At 34.6% G+C, this 16094-nt stretch overlaps 1 protein-coding gene across 4 annotated transcripts in view; it reads left to right on the top strand.

Moving 5' to 3' along the window:
* Positions 1-16094, top strand: part of stxbp5a (syntaxin binding protein 5a (tomosyn)) — a 211424-nt gene that overhangs the window by 49633 nt on the left and 145697 nt on the right. For all 4 annotated transcript variants that reach the window (XM_059986357.1, XM_059986359.1, XM_059986360.1 and 1 more), the window contains exon 6: positions 4450-4513. In XM_059986357.1, the coding sequence (XP_059842340.1) occupies positions 4450-4513 (64 nt within the window). The remainder of the gene's footprint in view (positions 1-4449; positions 4514-16094) is intronic.

The following is a 16094-nucleotide window of genomic DNA, read 5'->3' as shown; positions in this document are numbered from 1 at the left end:
AAAATCGGTGTTGTAGATAGCAAGAAACTTAAGTTATCAATTAGATGGGAAGTTTAACAGAGCAGTGGCAAATGGGATTTAGTCCCAATGCTTTTTGGGAAGGCAAACAAGGATCCACAACACATAGTCCTTTCCTGAGGAGGGTACTATAAACAAGAGGGTATAAGTTTAAAATTGCAGGCAAGAGATTTAAAAGGGATATTTGGAGTAGCTTCACATTTTTTTTTAAAAAGGTGGTGCATATTTGGAATGAGCTTCCAGAAGTAGTGGTTGAAACAAGCGCATCAGCATTTTTAAAGATCATCTAGATAGGTACATGGATAGGAGAGGTATAAGAGAGTTCTGGCCAGATCAGGCAGGTGCGACTTGTTCACTGGACATCACAGGCATGAATGAATTGGGCCGAGGGGCCTGTTTCAATGTTAGATGACTATAACTCAATGACTCTAAAAACTCTTCAGAATGTCCACTTACTATTGTCCTAACCGCCCACCCTGTTTTCTCCTCAGTCTGCCACACATACTAACTGCCAACTTCTATTTGCTTCCAGTTCTGGCTCTTGAATTCTAACAAGAGGCTGGCTGTCATTTCTGGTGCCCTCATTTGCTCTGTGACATATATTTCCTCTTCACACAGTGAAATATTGGATTTTTATAAGATTGGCTTTTTTGGAACAAGATTGAGAGTGGAGTAATCTGGGACAATATGCTAATAGATAAAACTACAGTAAGAGGTGTTCTGATACCTAAAAGAAATGGCATATAGATGAAAAATATTGCCATCAGGAAGAGATGACAAAGCACGAGAAGGAAACAAAACGTGAAAGGAATTTCAGGATAAACGTTGTTTGCATTTGTATTAGGAAAACTTTGATGGACAATGACAACCTGCCCAAAAAGAGGATAGTGATAACAGTATAAATGAAAATAACAAATCATGCAAATATTGACCGGTTTTATTTCAATGAAATGAATTGATATCCTGAACATCATGAGAAATTACTTATGTAGGGATTGGGACTTGCTGGAATTAATCTCAAGAATATATCAAGGGTAATTGAATTGGTATGAATCCCCATTATTTCCATTATAGTATTCTGAGGGAAGTTGGTGAAAATATCTACTGAACTATTTTTTTCTAAATTCTCTTCCATAGCATCACAGGCGTATAAATTCCAAGTTTTTTCCATTGAACCTATATTTGTAAATAGGACAATATCTCAACTTGAATTGGAAACTACTCTTTCAGTTGGAAACTTGTATGCCATTCAGTTGTCCAGGGACGATGGAGGAAAACCAGTATAATCCATTTAGCATAAAATCTTTAGGAAAATAGTTCATAATTACGGGTAAAGTGCTTGAACACTTTGGCAAGCATTTGTTTGTAAAAGATGGGTTATGTCTAACAAAACTGATTTAATTTTTTTGGTAGACCGATGTAGCAGACAGAACTATCCATAGGTGGTATTTTCGTGGACCAAGAAAGCACTTGATAAAGGCCCTGAATGCTGTCAAGTAAAATTAAACTTTTGGAATTTGAAAGCAAATTATTGACTTGTCTACAGAATTAACTAGGCAGTGGAGACAAATAATAGGGTAAATGGGAAGTAATCAAATTGGCAAGCCATAACCAAGGTCCTGCAAGAATCTGTATTGAGTCATCAAATATTCACTGCTTATTAATGATAGTATAGAAACATAGATGGCCAAGGTTGCTGATGGTGCTAAGATGAACAGTGTTTTAAGCAATGTAGATAGAAGTACTAAATTATTGAAGAAATGGTTCAAGCTATGACAATTAAATGTCTGTTGACCTAAAGGATAGAAGCATGTATTCCCAATTGGGGAATTGTTACCCATCCTCACAATAATGCTCCAATCTTGTATAATCCAGTCCTCTAGATATTATGGCAGGGATTATATTGGTTTTTCTGATTATTTTCTGAACCTGCCAATAACATTTTATGCTCTTCAGATCTCCCACTGCTTTTAGCAATTCCCTCTCAACAATATAATTTTAAAATATAGCAGACTCTGCACCAGCTGATGACACGCTGTTTCACTTCATCATTTCTCTGACTTCAGATTTGTCACACTTTTCCTTTACACTTGTGTACTGATAATGCCATTAAACAATTTTGGATGAAAAAATATTGTAGGTATGGGAAGCATTTACTTTACAAGAAATTGTTTGAAGCCAGGTGGAACCTCAGTTTTGTCTTTGACCACATCTGCTTCACCAATTTCAAATTTAATTGTCATTCAACAATACATGAGTACTCATTAATACCAAACAGCATTACTCCGGAGCTGTGTAAAGCACAGTACCAACAGTCATATACAGCACAAGGCACATAACACATATAAAATAGTAAGCATATGCAACATAGCAGTAATATACACACAAAAAAAAATGGTCTAAGTTCCTGAGTCATGAATGTTGCAGCAGTCTGCAGTTGAACACAATGAAGCTAGCCTCCTGCCAAGTGAACACTGGGGTTCAGCACAGACTCCAGTATGACACCGCTCCATGGTGCCTCCTGCACTACAGTGGAGCACCCAACTCTGACACCACCCCTGGGACACTGCAAACAGGTGATACAGTGGTTTGAGGCCTAGGCCTAGTCCTATTCCTTGCTGCAACCAAAGCCACGCTGCTCCCCTATCACTAATTAACTAATGAATTGGACTTGCAATATTCCACGCCACCAACATCCAACGTGGTCTTGCAATCACAAGAAAAGTGATTAAGACAATTATTTGTTGTTAGGTTGACTATTCCCATCTCTATAACATTATAAAAATTTGTCTTGGCTCAGTCCTGATGAATGCATCTCCGTCTTGTTTTTTTCCATTGCAGAAATATGCTCCATTCTTACCTTATTCCAGCTGTGGGTAAACCTCTTAGTTCTGCTGTTAGCACTACAAGCTTGCTTGGACTTCTAACTGGCAGCTCATTTGCTAATTTCCATTAACTCCAATTTGTCGAAAAACATTTGGTTTTCATGCATTCATTCAAGTCTTGCAGATTTGTCACCACTACCTTTCTGTATTACCTTAACTCCAGTCCGTCTGATATCACACATTTATAAAATTCTCATTCTTCCTGAAATTTCTTCAAAGACTTGTTCCACCTCAGTTCCAGAATGACCTCCAGTTCTAAAACTCTTGTATGGTTTTATACTCTGGCTTGATTCTTGAATGTTCCAGCAATCCAGACTTAATGCTTTGGAATTGGAATTCTCTCTTTAAATATGTGTCTCCCATCCCTTTAATAGCATCTTTAAAGCCTAGAGAAATGAGACAGCAGATGCTGGAGTGGGTGGTGGGGTGGGGGGGAGACAATATGCAGAAGAACTCAGCAGTAGGGCAGGGTCTGCAGAGGAAAATGGACAGTTAGTTGCTTGGGTTGAGACATCTTAGTTCAGGTGAAGAGTCTTGATCCAAAATGACGATGGCCCATTTTCCTCTATTGATGCTGCCTGACTTGCTGAGTTTCTCCAGCAGTTGGTTTCTTTGATCTTTTTGTAGCCCAGTTTTTCATCTGAATTATCTCTATATTGCCATACTACCTTGCAATGGTTTGCCATATTAAAGATGTATTAATCTAGTTCTCTGAAATTAGAAGTTTTTTGTTTGATGATCTTTACAGGCAGTTGATATAAAATCTGTATGGGTAGTCTACTGCTATCTTGTGTTGATCAGCTGATTGATTCCTGAAATAATTGTTCAGCTGGTTTCTTGGTCTGCTGTCCAGCAGCTGCTTTTTGACCTGTATTCAGGTTTTATAATTTATTTATTTAGAGATATGGCATGGAGTAGGCCCTTTGACCAGCGTCACCCAGCAACCCCTGACAACCCCGATTTAACCTTAACCTCATCACATTACAATTTACAATGACCAATAACTACCTACTATATCTTTGGACTGTGCGAAGAAAATGAAGCACCCAGAGAAAACCCACACATTCCGCAGGAAGGACATAGAGAGACTCCTTACAGAGGATGCTGGGACTGAACTCTGAACTCCAATCCACACCCAAGTTGTAATAACGTCACACGAGCCTTTGTCCCAGACTCCAGCATTGCTTTGAATATTTTTGAATAAATTAACAAAATATTTAACTGTAAATGTAATTGTGAAATATAAGTTTGCATATTGGGCCAAATATATGGTCCATAGCTATGGTGATATTCATATCAAAAATACTATGGGATGAGTAGGGCAGGGATGATTAATAAGTGCACCAAAGTCATTTTGTTCAGGAGGACAGTGCTGGAAGCTGAATAATTTAATAGCTTTGTTCCTTTTAACCTTCAGAAGCTGTGTGCAGTTGTTGCTGTAAATAGTGTTTAACTATGTTATTATCTAATAATCATTTTCCTGTACTGTTTGAAAGCATTATGCAACTATATTTTACCCTTTTCACAAAAAGCGTTTTAATTGCAGATCATCAAAAACCCACCCGGGACTCATTGTTCACATCAGTGACAACCCAATGGATGAAGGCAAGGTATATGATTTGCTCAAAGGGTAACTGGTTAATTATTGCCTCAGTGGCAAAGAAATGTGCAATACTTTTGTTGGGGTTGGATTTTGAATCTGTTATACCATTCATGTGTTTACCTAGTATCCTACATTCATTCCTGCCAGCTTTCTCCTGTTCTTGGCTATGTTCCATCTAAAACTGTATTTTTTTATGCGTGTTAATTACTTTAGTTCCAAACAATTTCATTAACTTTTTTTGTCATTGTCAAAGTCAAAAGATCCAGTCACCTTTGTTCACTGCAAGGTTTAGTTTTGGATATTTATAGCTTTTAGTGAAATATTAAAAGTTTACTCTCAGAAAAATGTATAAAATGAGAAAAAAAATATATAAGCATGCTATTGCCACACAAGCTTACTGCAACATTTAGTATGATAATTGCTGATCTGGTGATTAGCCTCACCACCACTTCCTTGCCTGGTGCTCATTGTTGATTCCCTTATGTTTAAATATCACAACTAGTGCTCTCTGGGGATCGATAATCTTCAGATAGTAGAAACACTTCTCCCACACCCCAAGAAAAATTACATGTGCAACATCATGTACAACATCAAAAATTTAAATGCTTCATTAAAATTACCTCTCTTCTAAATTCTAAATCTACTCAATTTTTAAATCACCTCCTTCATCCAGGACTAAAACTAGTGAAACCTCTCTGTAATGTTATACTTTCATTTGTTCTATATCTGTGTCTGCACTTATTTTTACTTTTATATGGATTTTGTTACTGTATAAAATTGCACTGACAAAAAGAATTCTCTGGCCCAGTTTTGTTTCTATCTGATTCAGTATTAAGAGTTTGCTATGCACGATTTTAGCGACAGTATTGTGAAAGCATCAGTTTATGTTAACGAACTGGTTATCAGCTTTAAGTATTTTCTGGAATATCAGCTTTTCAGAATCTCTTCAATCATCCTGAAACAAGAAAACAGTGAAAGAACAGTTAAACTAGAGACAATAAAGCCTTCTGTGCTTATTCCTAATTCTAAATATATAAGAGTATAAAAGACCTAAGGATACCTTCTTTCTCTTTCAATCTTTTTATTGAATTTCATATATATATAAAGAAAAACATAACATAATATAAATAGGTTATAAATGCATTAAATTTAAAGTTAAATTTATAATAGGATAACAATATCTTATTAAATATCAACCAAAGAAAAAACTTATAATAAACAATCAAACCTATTTTGATTGAACATGAAAAAGAATAAAAATAGTCGTCAAAAGAAAAAAAAAGTAAAAATGCACGAAGAAATGTATATTAAAAAAAACTAAACCTAGACTAACATGGGCAATAATACCAGTTTATATGAGTATGATAGTGTCAAAAACTCCGGAACTCCATACCAGAACAAGAATAAAAAGAGAAAAGGTCTGGAAGAGGCCAAATTAATTCATATGAAAATGTCGAATGAACGGTCCCCAAGTTTCTTCAAATTTAATTGATGAATCGAAAATAGTACATCTAATTTTTTCTAAACTCAGACAAGAGATAGTTTGAGAAAACCACTGAAATGTGGTAGGAGGGTTTACTACTTCCCATTTTTGTAATATAGACCTTCTGGCCATTAATGTTAAAAAGGCGATCATTCGTCTAATTGAAGGGGAAAGTCGACTATCATCCTCATTTGGTATACCAAAAATTGCAGTAATAAAATGAGGTTGTAAATCAATATTCCAAATTGAGGAAATGGTAGCAAATATGTCCTTCCAATAGTTATGTAAAGTGGGACATGACCAAAACATATGGGTCAATGAGGCCACATCTGAATGACATCTGTCACATTGAGGGTTAATATGAGAATAGAATCGAGCAAGCTTATCTTTAGACATATGAGCTCTATGTACAACCTTAAATTGTATTAAAGCATGTTTAGCACATATAGAAGAAGAATTAACCATTTGTAAAATTTTTTCCCATTTTTCTGTTGATATATTATATTGAAGTTCTTTTTCCCACTCTTGTTTAATTCTACCTGATATTTCTGGTTGTATCTTCATAATCCTATTATAAATAAAAGCCACTAATCCTTTCTGACAAGGATTCAGGGTAAAAATCATGTCTGAAAAATCTATCAAAGTTGAATTGGGAAAGGATGGTAAAACTTTATATAAAAAATTTCTAATTTGTAAATATCTAAAAAAATTAGATTTAGGTAAATTAAATTTGTTGGAAAGTTGGTCAAAAGACATCAAACTACCTTCAAAAAAGAGATCACGAAAACATATTATACCTTTCCTTTTCCATATGCTAAAAGCTTGATCTGTTATAGAAGGTTTAAAAAAGAAATTAAGTAAAATAGGGCTATCAAGAACAAAGTTTTTCAGAGTAAAATACTTACGAAACTGAAACCAAATTCGTATTGTGTGTTTGACAATAGGATTGGATATCTGTTTATTGAGTTTAACTAAATCAACCGGAAGAGAAGAACCAAGAATGGAGAATAAAGAATATCCTTGTGCAGCATTACATTCTAAATTTACCCACTGTGGGCACAATGGTGAATCCAACTCTAGTTTCCAATATATTAAGTTTCGAATATTATTCGCCCAATAATAAAATCTAAAGTTAGGTAAAGCTAAACCACCATCTTTTTTAGATTTCTGTAACTGTCTTTTACTTAACCTGGGATTTTTATTTTGCCACACAAATGAGGAAATTTTTGAATCAATGTTATCGAAGAAAGATTTAGGAATAAAAGTTGGTAAGGCTTGAAATAAATATAAAAATTTCGGTAAAATCATCATTTTAATAGCATTAATCTGACCAACTAATGATAAGGATAAAGGAGACCATCTAGTAGTAAGTTGTTGAATTTGATGAAGCATGGGTAAAAAATTCAATCTGAATAAATCTTTATACTTCTTAGTAATTTTTATACCTAAATAAATAAAGTTATCAGTATCAACTTTAAATGGTGTCCTGTCATTCAATAAAGTTTGCTCATTTAAAGGAAATATTTCACTCTTATCCAAATTTAATTTATAACCAGAAAAACTACCAAATTGAACCAACAAAGATAGGATAGCGGGAATAGACCTATCAGGATCAGAAATATATAACAACAAGTCATCAGCATAAAGTGATAACTTGTATAACTTTTCATTACGAGTAATACCAAAAATATTAGGAGATTCACGAATAGCAATGGCTAAAAGTTCTAATGCGATATTAAATAATAAAGGACTTAAGGGACAACCTTGTCTCATACCACGAGATAATTGAAAAAAAGAGGATCTATAATTATTTGTAAGAACAGAAGCAACAGGTTTATAATATATTAATTTAATCCATGATATAAAATTAGAACTGAAATTAAAATTTTTCAAGGCATTAAATAAGTATGTCCATTCAACTCTATCAAAAGCTTTTTCAGCATCTAATGAGATAACATATTCTGAGGTTGTGGGTGAAGAAGTATAAATTATATTAATCAATTTTCTAACATTAAAAAAGGAATACCGATTCCTAATAAAACCAGTTTGGTCTTCTGAAATAATCTGTGATAATACTTTTTCTAACCTAATAGCTAAAATTTTTGTAATCTTAGAGTCTACATTTAATAGCAATATAGGGCGATAAGATGCACATAAAGTAGGATCTTTATCTTTTTTAAGAATTAGAGAGATAGTAGCTTCATAAAAAGACTGAGGTAATCTCTTCTTAATAAATGCATCATTAAAGATTTCACATAACCAAGGGGAAAGCAAAGAAGAAAAAGTTTTAAAAAATTCTATAATATAACCATCAGGACCAGGAGCTTTCCCTGAATTCATTGATGAGATAGCCTCTCCTACTTCGGCCATAGAAATAGGAGCATCAAACATACTTCGATCTTCATCTGTCAGTTTGGGAATATTTAAATTGTTAAAAAAATTATCCATCATGGACAGATCGCCATCAAATTCTGATTGATATAAAGATTTATAAAAATCTTGAAAAGTATTACTAATTTCTTTATGATCAGTAGTCAGATTACCGTCTTGTTTACGAATTTTAATAATTTGTCGCCTAGTCGAAATAGCTTTTAATTGGTTAGCTAACAATTTACCAGTTCGATCAGTATGAATATAAAATTGAGCCCTGGTCTTGATTAATTGATTCTCAATTGAAGAAGATAATAATAAGTTATGTTCCATTTGAAGCTCAACTCTCTTCTTATAAAGTTCTTTGGTAGGAGTAACGGAATAAATCTTATCAATTTCTTTAATTTTATCCACCAATAAAGCTATATCTAAATATCTTTGTTTTCTTTTACCAACGGAATATGAGATAATTTGTCCACGGATAAAAGCCTTGAAAGAGTCCCAAAGTATTCCTCTGTCAATCTCTTCGGTATAGTTTGTTGAAAAAAATAAGTCAATTTGTTGTTTTATGAAGGTAATAAATTCTGGATCTTGAAGCAAAGTAGCGTTAAGTCTCCAAGATCTAGTATTAATGGAAGAGTCCGAAATCTTGATAGATAACTTCAAAGGTGCATGATCCGAAATGGCAATAGAATCATATTTACAATCAGTAACATCTGTTAATAAATGATGATCAATAAGGAAATAATCAATTCTAGAATAACTATGATATACATGTGAAAAAAATGAAAATTCTTTATCTTTAGGGTTCAAAAACCGCCATATTTCAGTAATTCCCGAATCAACCATAAAAGAATTAAGGCTGATCTATTCGGAAGAGTTTGAATAGGTTTAGATCCATCCATCAAAGGATTCAGACAACAATTAAAATCTCCACCCATTATTAACATATATTCATTTAGATTAGGAAGGGAAGTAAATAAACGTTTAAAAAATTCAGGGCAGTCAAAGTTTGGAGCATAAATATTAACTAGAACCACTTTTCGATTAAAAAGTGAACCAGTAATCAACAAAATCTGCCCTGTGGGTCAGAAATAATTTCATGATGTGTAAACGAAATTGAGGGGTCTATAAAAATAGACACACCCCTAATTTTGGCGGTGCAATTCAAGTGAAATTGTTGACCCTTCCAGAACCTAAAAAAGCGTTGATTATCCTCCCTCCTAATATGGGTCTCCTGTGCAAAGATAATATTAGCATTCAGTCTATGGAATACTTTAAATATTTTTTTATGTTTAATCGGATGATTTAAACCATTAGTATTCCAAGAGATAAAATTAATAGACTTATCCATCATGCCAATATTGATTGTGTATATCATAAAAGGTTAAGAAGACATATAACCCATAATTCAGGAAGAAGAAAAGATGATTCAGGAGCAACTGGAGAAAATGACACCTCAACAATATTAATAATTTGAAGTTGGCCCATAAACTAAAAGCAAAAAAATAAAAAGCAAAAGCATGAGAAAAGATCCCTACCCCCTCCCCCAACCCCTCAAAAAAAAGCCAAGCGGCAGGCGCACAAACTAATACTAATATTACCCCCATTTCAAGATGGCAACTCCATGAAAAGATAAAGAGATTATAAAACACCCAGATTTAAATACAGGGTTGCAAAAATATATATATATCAATCAAAATGAAAAAAAAGTAATATAATAAAGTAAAAGATCATTAATTAAAAAAGGATAGACGTTAAAGTTTGAAACAGTGTAATATGCCTTTTAAAAAAAAGATTCCATATTCAAATACAGAAAAATGACATTTCAAAAGCAAAGATTTATGGGAAGAAGAAACGACATTTTGAAAAAGCCATATTACAAAATATAAATGTAAATTCACCAATCTATTAAAAAAGTTTTAAAAAAAGGTTATCAAAATAGAATTAAAAAAGGATTCAATAATCACTACAATATAAAAAAAGGGTCCAAAAATCCAAAACCTTCGTCCCATTCTCAAATACAAGCAAACAAATGAATGCTTATGGAAAGCAAAGTCTTATGGGAAGAAGAAACGACATCTTAAAAAAAAGTAATCATTATTACAAAATATAAACATGTATATCCAATTCAGAAAAAAAACTAAGAAAAAAGACATTATAGTAAAATTAAAAGAGCATCTATAAACCATGATAGTAAAAAAAAAACCGGGTCTTCAGACCAAAGTAAAAAAAACTATAACGCAGCTTCACAAGTTAAAGCCCAAAACGAAATGGCATCTTCTCTCCAAAAATTCTTCAACATAACACATAGTTCAGCTTATGCTGGAAGATCGATGTTCTTCAACAAATTTCTTCGCATCTTCCGGAGTATTAAAAAAGCGCTGGGTGTCGTCACTCAACGTAACTCTGAGATTCGCTGGGTATCTTAAAGCTTGTTTAAATCCAATCGAATGAATCTCTGCCATCACTGGTTTAAAAGCGATTCTTGCTTTCATTACTTCAAATGAATAATCTTCAACAATACGAAATGTGTTGCTTCTATAAGAGTTCATACCTTTCTGACGAGCTAGTCAGATTAAAAGTTCTTTCTCCCGAGGATAATGGAGACGAACAATCACAGCTCGTGGCTTGTCTCTCGCAGCCGAAAATCTCGAAACTCTATGGGCACGATCAATAGTAGGTTTAGCTTTCAAAACATCAGCGCCAAAAACTTCCCATAATAAGTTAGAGAAAAATTCAGTTAAGTCACCAGATTCAACATTTTCAGGAAACCCGATGATTCGCAAATTCTGTCTGCGAGATCGGTTTTCAAGATCGATGATTTTAAACTTATAATGCTCTACTGTTTTAGCAGTCGACAGTACCTTCTTCTCCAGTGTTTCGATTGTACGTATTTTTTCACAAATTAACTTATCAAGAGCTGCGAACTTTTCTTCATGTCGTTTAATATCTGCTGCCTGCGATTGTAACTTGGTATCTAACGACTTCTTCGAGCCCAGACATTTTCGCAGTAAGCTTATTTTCCAGACTTGTCATTTTACTTTCCAAACTTGCAAGTTTAGTATCCAGAAGATTAGAAATTGCGTCAATAGATAGAGGCTCTTTAGATGATTTCTTAGGTGCAGACATTTTAAGTTTGGAAAGATTAAATCAAGTATTATTTTAGAAAAGAAATAAATCGTAAGTATCAACCCATGTAATAAAGATGAAAAGATTTGATTAAAGGGTGATTATAGTTTAAAAAATGAAGAGCGCCTAAAAGGCAGATGTTTACGTCGCCATCTTGAAACTCCGCCCCCCCCTAAGGATACCTTCGTCTGAAACAGGCACGTATTAGGTTTTTGAAATAGTTTTTTAAACATTTTTCAAGGTTTATTAATCACATATAGGAATATTAATCACATTTCATATTGTGCTGTGTATATCAAAGGCAAAAATAATTTAAGGAAAGATTTCCAGAAATCAGCCCTGTTCAGCTGAAATCATGGACGCTGGTGGTGAGCTGTATAAAATTGTGATGTACGAAAGACAATTAGTGAAATGTAGAGCACAATGCTAGGGAAAAAAATAGTAAGTACCAATTAAGAAGAGATTCCTATCGAGCATCAATTTCAGGTCCTTTCCAGCAATGAAAAGTATTAATACAATGCCTAAACTGAACTAAACCTTTAGATCAAGAAATTTGATGTTCCAGTGTGCTTGTGGCATATGGGAGACAGTTAGGTGCCTTTTATTTGCAATGTTAGATATCGATATCACTTGCCTCTTCACTGCATGTTTTTCCAGCTGTGTTTCCATACCTGTGCTGCTTTCAGAAATGCTAAGGCTACCAGGTTCTCAGATCGTGCAGATGTTTATGTAACTGTTAAGTCTAGACCTAGAACTACAGTGAAACATTTGCAAAATTTTGGGCAGTTTCTCAGAGATGCTTTTAAGCATCTAAAGCCATCTGTAGCCAGTAGACTTGTGAGGAAGTTGTGTTGGAAGCATCTAATGCACCAGTTCTTGTCTTTGAAGTTAGTGATGCAGGAGCCATAGTTCCTGCAAGTGTTTTTGTGCCACCTGTAAAATGGGCTGAATATACCTCTCCAATTGAATGTATAAATGTTTGTGAGCTTATAAATCTTATGGACATGTGGAAGGAGTAAATTCGTATCAAAATTAGTTGGAAAAAGCTTCAAATGGCATATTAAAATGAATAAAACCCACCTCAGCACTCGATTGTGGAGGCCCCACTTTTTGAATGTAATTGTCCAGTCTATTTTTTCACATGGCCCTACTGGAAGAAAAGCCAAGGAACTATCCTGATTTTTCTGCCCACATTTTGTACTTGCATCAGCATTGAAAATTGATTTCTTGGTCCTTAGTATCAATGCTACATGTTGGGACTGTGCTGCATGCATATTGGCTGTTGTTTGCCTTTGTTATTGCAGGGACTACTCAGCATAGTTAATTTGTGGTGAAGCATTGTGAAATATCCATAGGGTGTAACTGCACAATATGACAGAAGTTCTGTTGTTATTTCCCTTAGATTAGTCTTGCACAATGTTTGTAGGATGTGAATGCTTGCCATCTTCCTGTCTAGAATAAATGTCAGCAATTTTATACGACTCATTCTATGACTATTTAACCTCCCAAGCTATTTCATTGCGGAGTTTGCAATGAAATAATCGAATACCACCTTATCCTTTAATACAACATATTCATATTGCCATGTGATTTCAAAAATTATAAAGTCATCATATTCACTGGAAGTAACCTACTTGAGCTGACAAAAATCTAATCTTATTCTGACTTTTCTGTGGTTGAAATTGTCTTGAATCAAATTATTGTTGCCAAACTAAAACTATCTTAATGTGATCTTGATCCTTCTGAAAACACCTTTAAGGAACTTACTTTGTTTCATTGATCGCATTGTTAACCCTTGCATGCAGTGAGTTGTTCTCGGTCATTCATCATTCAGTGTGTACTTGAGGTTTGCTCTTCATTCCATAAAAATTGTGTTATGCCATTTGGTAACTGACATAAATCATAGATCCAGTCAATCAAAGTTTATCAGTCAAGGCTCTGTATCCTTTTACCACATTGTCTGGCAAAATGAAAGTTAGTTGAAGTAATAGACACCATTTTTGTGGAGAGGGTATACTGGGGTTCTTCAACCATATACAAGGGAAAAAGTGTTTCCTATTTTCAAAGTTGCACAATTCCAATAGGAAAACATATTCATGGTTTAAAGTCAATTGATGGTAGTTTTTTACCCCACTGTCACAATATATAATTCTGCCACCGAGAAACAGAAGACTCTTTGTGACATCTCCAAATCAATTGAGTACTGATTGACTAATAAACAACTTATTGTTGCAGCATCAAACAGCTATTTTCTTTTACTCTGGAGACATCCGATAGAAAATAGGCTTCTTTTATTTGCACAGAGGAGTGGTCAATAGATGCAAGCTTTCTATGTTTGTGATTTTTAACTTGTATGTGGACAGCATATTTCATGTCCTTGGCATAAGTGGGGAGAAATAGATTGGGGGTTTTAAAATATTAGAAGATAAAGTTGCAGGGCAAGTATGTGTTTTTTTTTTAAAAACCTCAATTTTGCTGCTCGAAGGACATCCGAGCGTTTGGCTTTGGACTGCTCCAGATATCCAGCTTTTCATTTATTTTCTTTTGCTCACACAATAGATGAGTGATATTCTTTTAAAATTCTAAAATATATCAATTGGGCACACCAAGTTATTATCCTTTTACCTGTAGAATATTTAACAGAAAAATTTTGAGAGTCACATTAAATTTTACTTGTTTGGATAAGAAAGCATAGTATCATCTTGAAGTAAAATTAAATATTTTTTAAGTAATATGTTCTGTTTAATGGCCATTTTCAGTTTCCATCTATGTGAACTAGCTTTTATTCTGACACTCAGACTTCACCTGTTTTTTTTTTCCCCAGTAGGTTGCTTTAAGAAATAAAAAAAATCAAAAGATCAGAAATCCTTTTGCACCATGGATTAACATTTGACTAGCAGTCAGAATTCTGCTGTGGGTTGTGTGGATTCCCTTCATCTGCCTATTTCAATTAATAGAGCTATTACCAATAGTGCTAGCAAATAAAATTTACCATTGACATGCTGACTGAAATACAGTTTGATTTCTACCTAAGTCACTGTACTGTTTTCCTCTTTTCGGTCGTGGTCCTTTCACAGAAATAGGAGCAGGTCAGCATGTTTTGCAGTCAGTGATTCACCAAGCTCTCTTGAAGTCTTTTGATTATATCTGCTAGGCACAAATCAGAAATATAACAGAATATCAAGCAAATTGCTAGAGGAGCTCAGTGGGTCATGCAGCATTGGTCAAAGGAAGTGCACAGTTAACTGATGCCCATACGAAGAGTTTCAACCTGAAACATTGTCCATTTCCCTTGAGAGATGCTGCCTGACCTGCTGAGTTCCTCCTGCATTTTGTTTGTTGCTCCAGATTCTTCATCTGCAGACATTTGTGCCTCCATGCAATAGAGTATCCACCATTTGCCCAGTCAAGTACAGCTCTGATTATCTGAAAAACACCATCATGGACAAGGTAACTTGCTTGATTATTATCCCAACCACAGCCACCACATTAAATATTTACTACGTACATAATAGTTATGTTTTCCCTACATAGCATCCATTGGATGCATGTAGCAATTCACCAGTACCAATTTAAAAACAATGCACTGACTTGAGACTTTGACCAAGGCAGCTGACATATGGGGCCACCATAGGTCCAGGTTTCCCTCCAAGTTCACAAATCCTGATATGGAACAGTGCTGCAGTTCTTCAAATATTGCTAGTCTAAATTGTAATATTCCCTCCAAACAGCAGATCTTCCATGAAGGCAACTCATAACTTCAAGGTCAATTGCTAATGAGCAATACTAGTTAAAGCATTTCCTCTTCACCAGGAGTTTCCATTTTCGTGAACATCCTCTGGACTCTCTCTAATGCCAGAATATCTGTTAGATAATGGGCCCAAAACTGCACATGATATTTCAAGTGTGGTTTGACGAAAGCCTCAGCCATTACATATAATGTAGTCCTCTCAAAATGAATATCACAGTGCCTACAAAAATTACTCACACCCCTTGGAAATTTTCATGTTTTGTTGTTTTACAATATTGAATCACATCGGATTTAATTCAGTTTCTTTGACATTCATCAACAGAAAAGAATTTTTTCGTGTCAAAGTGAAAACAGATCACTACAATGTGATCTAAATTCATTACATACATAAAACAAAATAATTGATTACTTAAATATTCACTTCTTCAAGTCAGTATTTAGTTGATGCATCTCTGGCAGCAATTACAGCCTTGAGTCTGTGGATAGGTCTCTATAAGCTTTGCACACCTGAACACTGCAAGTTTTCCCCATTCTTCTTTGCAAAACTGCTCAAGCTTTATCAGATTGCTTGGGGATCATGAGTGAACAGTTCTTTTCAAGTCCAGCCACAAATTCTCTGTTGGATTGAGGTCTGGACTCTGACTTGGCCACTCCAGAGTTGTTTAAAAACAAACTTGGTTGTTTTTAAGCCATTCCGGTAGCTTTGGCTTTATGCTTGGGGTCATTATCTTGCTGGGAAAACAGATCTCCCAAATCGTAGTTTTCTTGCAGGCTGCATCAGGTTTTCCTCCAGGATTTCCCTGTATTTGGCTGCATTCATTTTACCCTCCACCTTCACAAGCCTTCCAGGGC

Source organism: Hypanus sabinus, chromosome 12 (genome assembly GCF_030144855.1).
Source record: "Hypanus sabinus isolate sHypSab1 chromosome 12, sHypSab1.hap1, whole genome shotgun sequence".
Taxonomy (NCBI): Eukaryota; Metazoa; Chordata; class Chondrichthyes; order Myliobatiformes; family Dasyatidae; genus Hypanus; species Hypanus sabinus.
The sequence above is the reverse complement of the archived record's forward strand: the minus strand, read 5'-3'. Positions and strand labels throughout refer to the sequence as shown.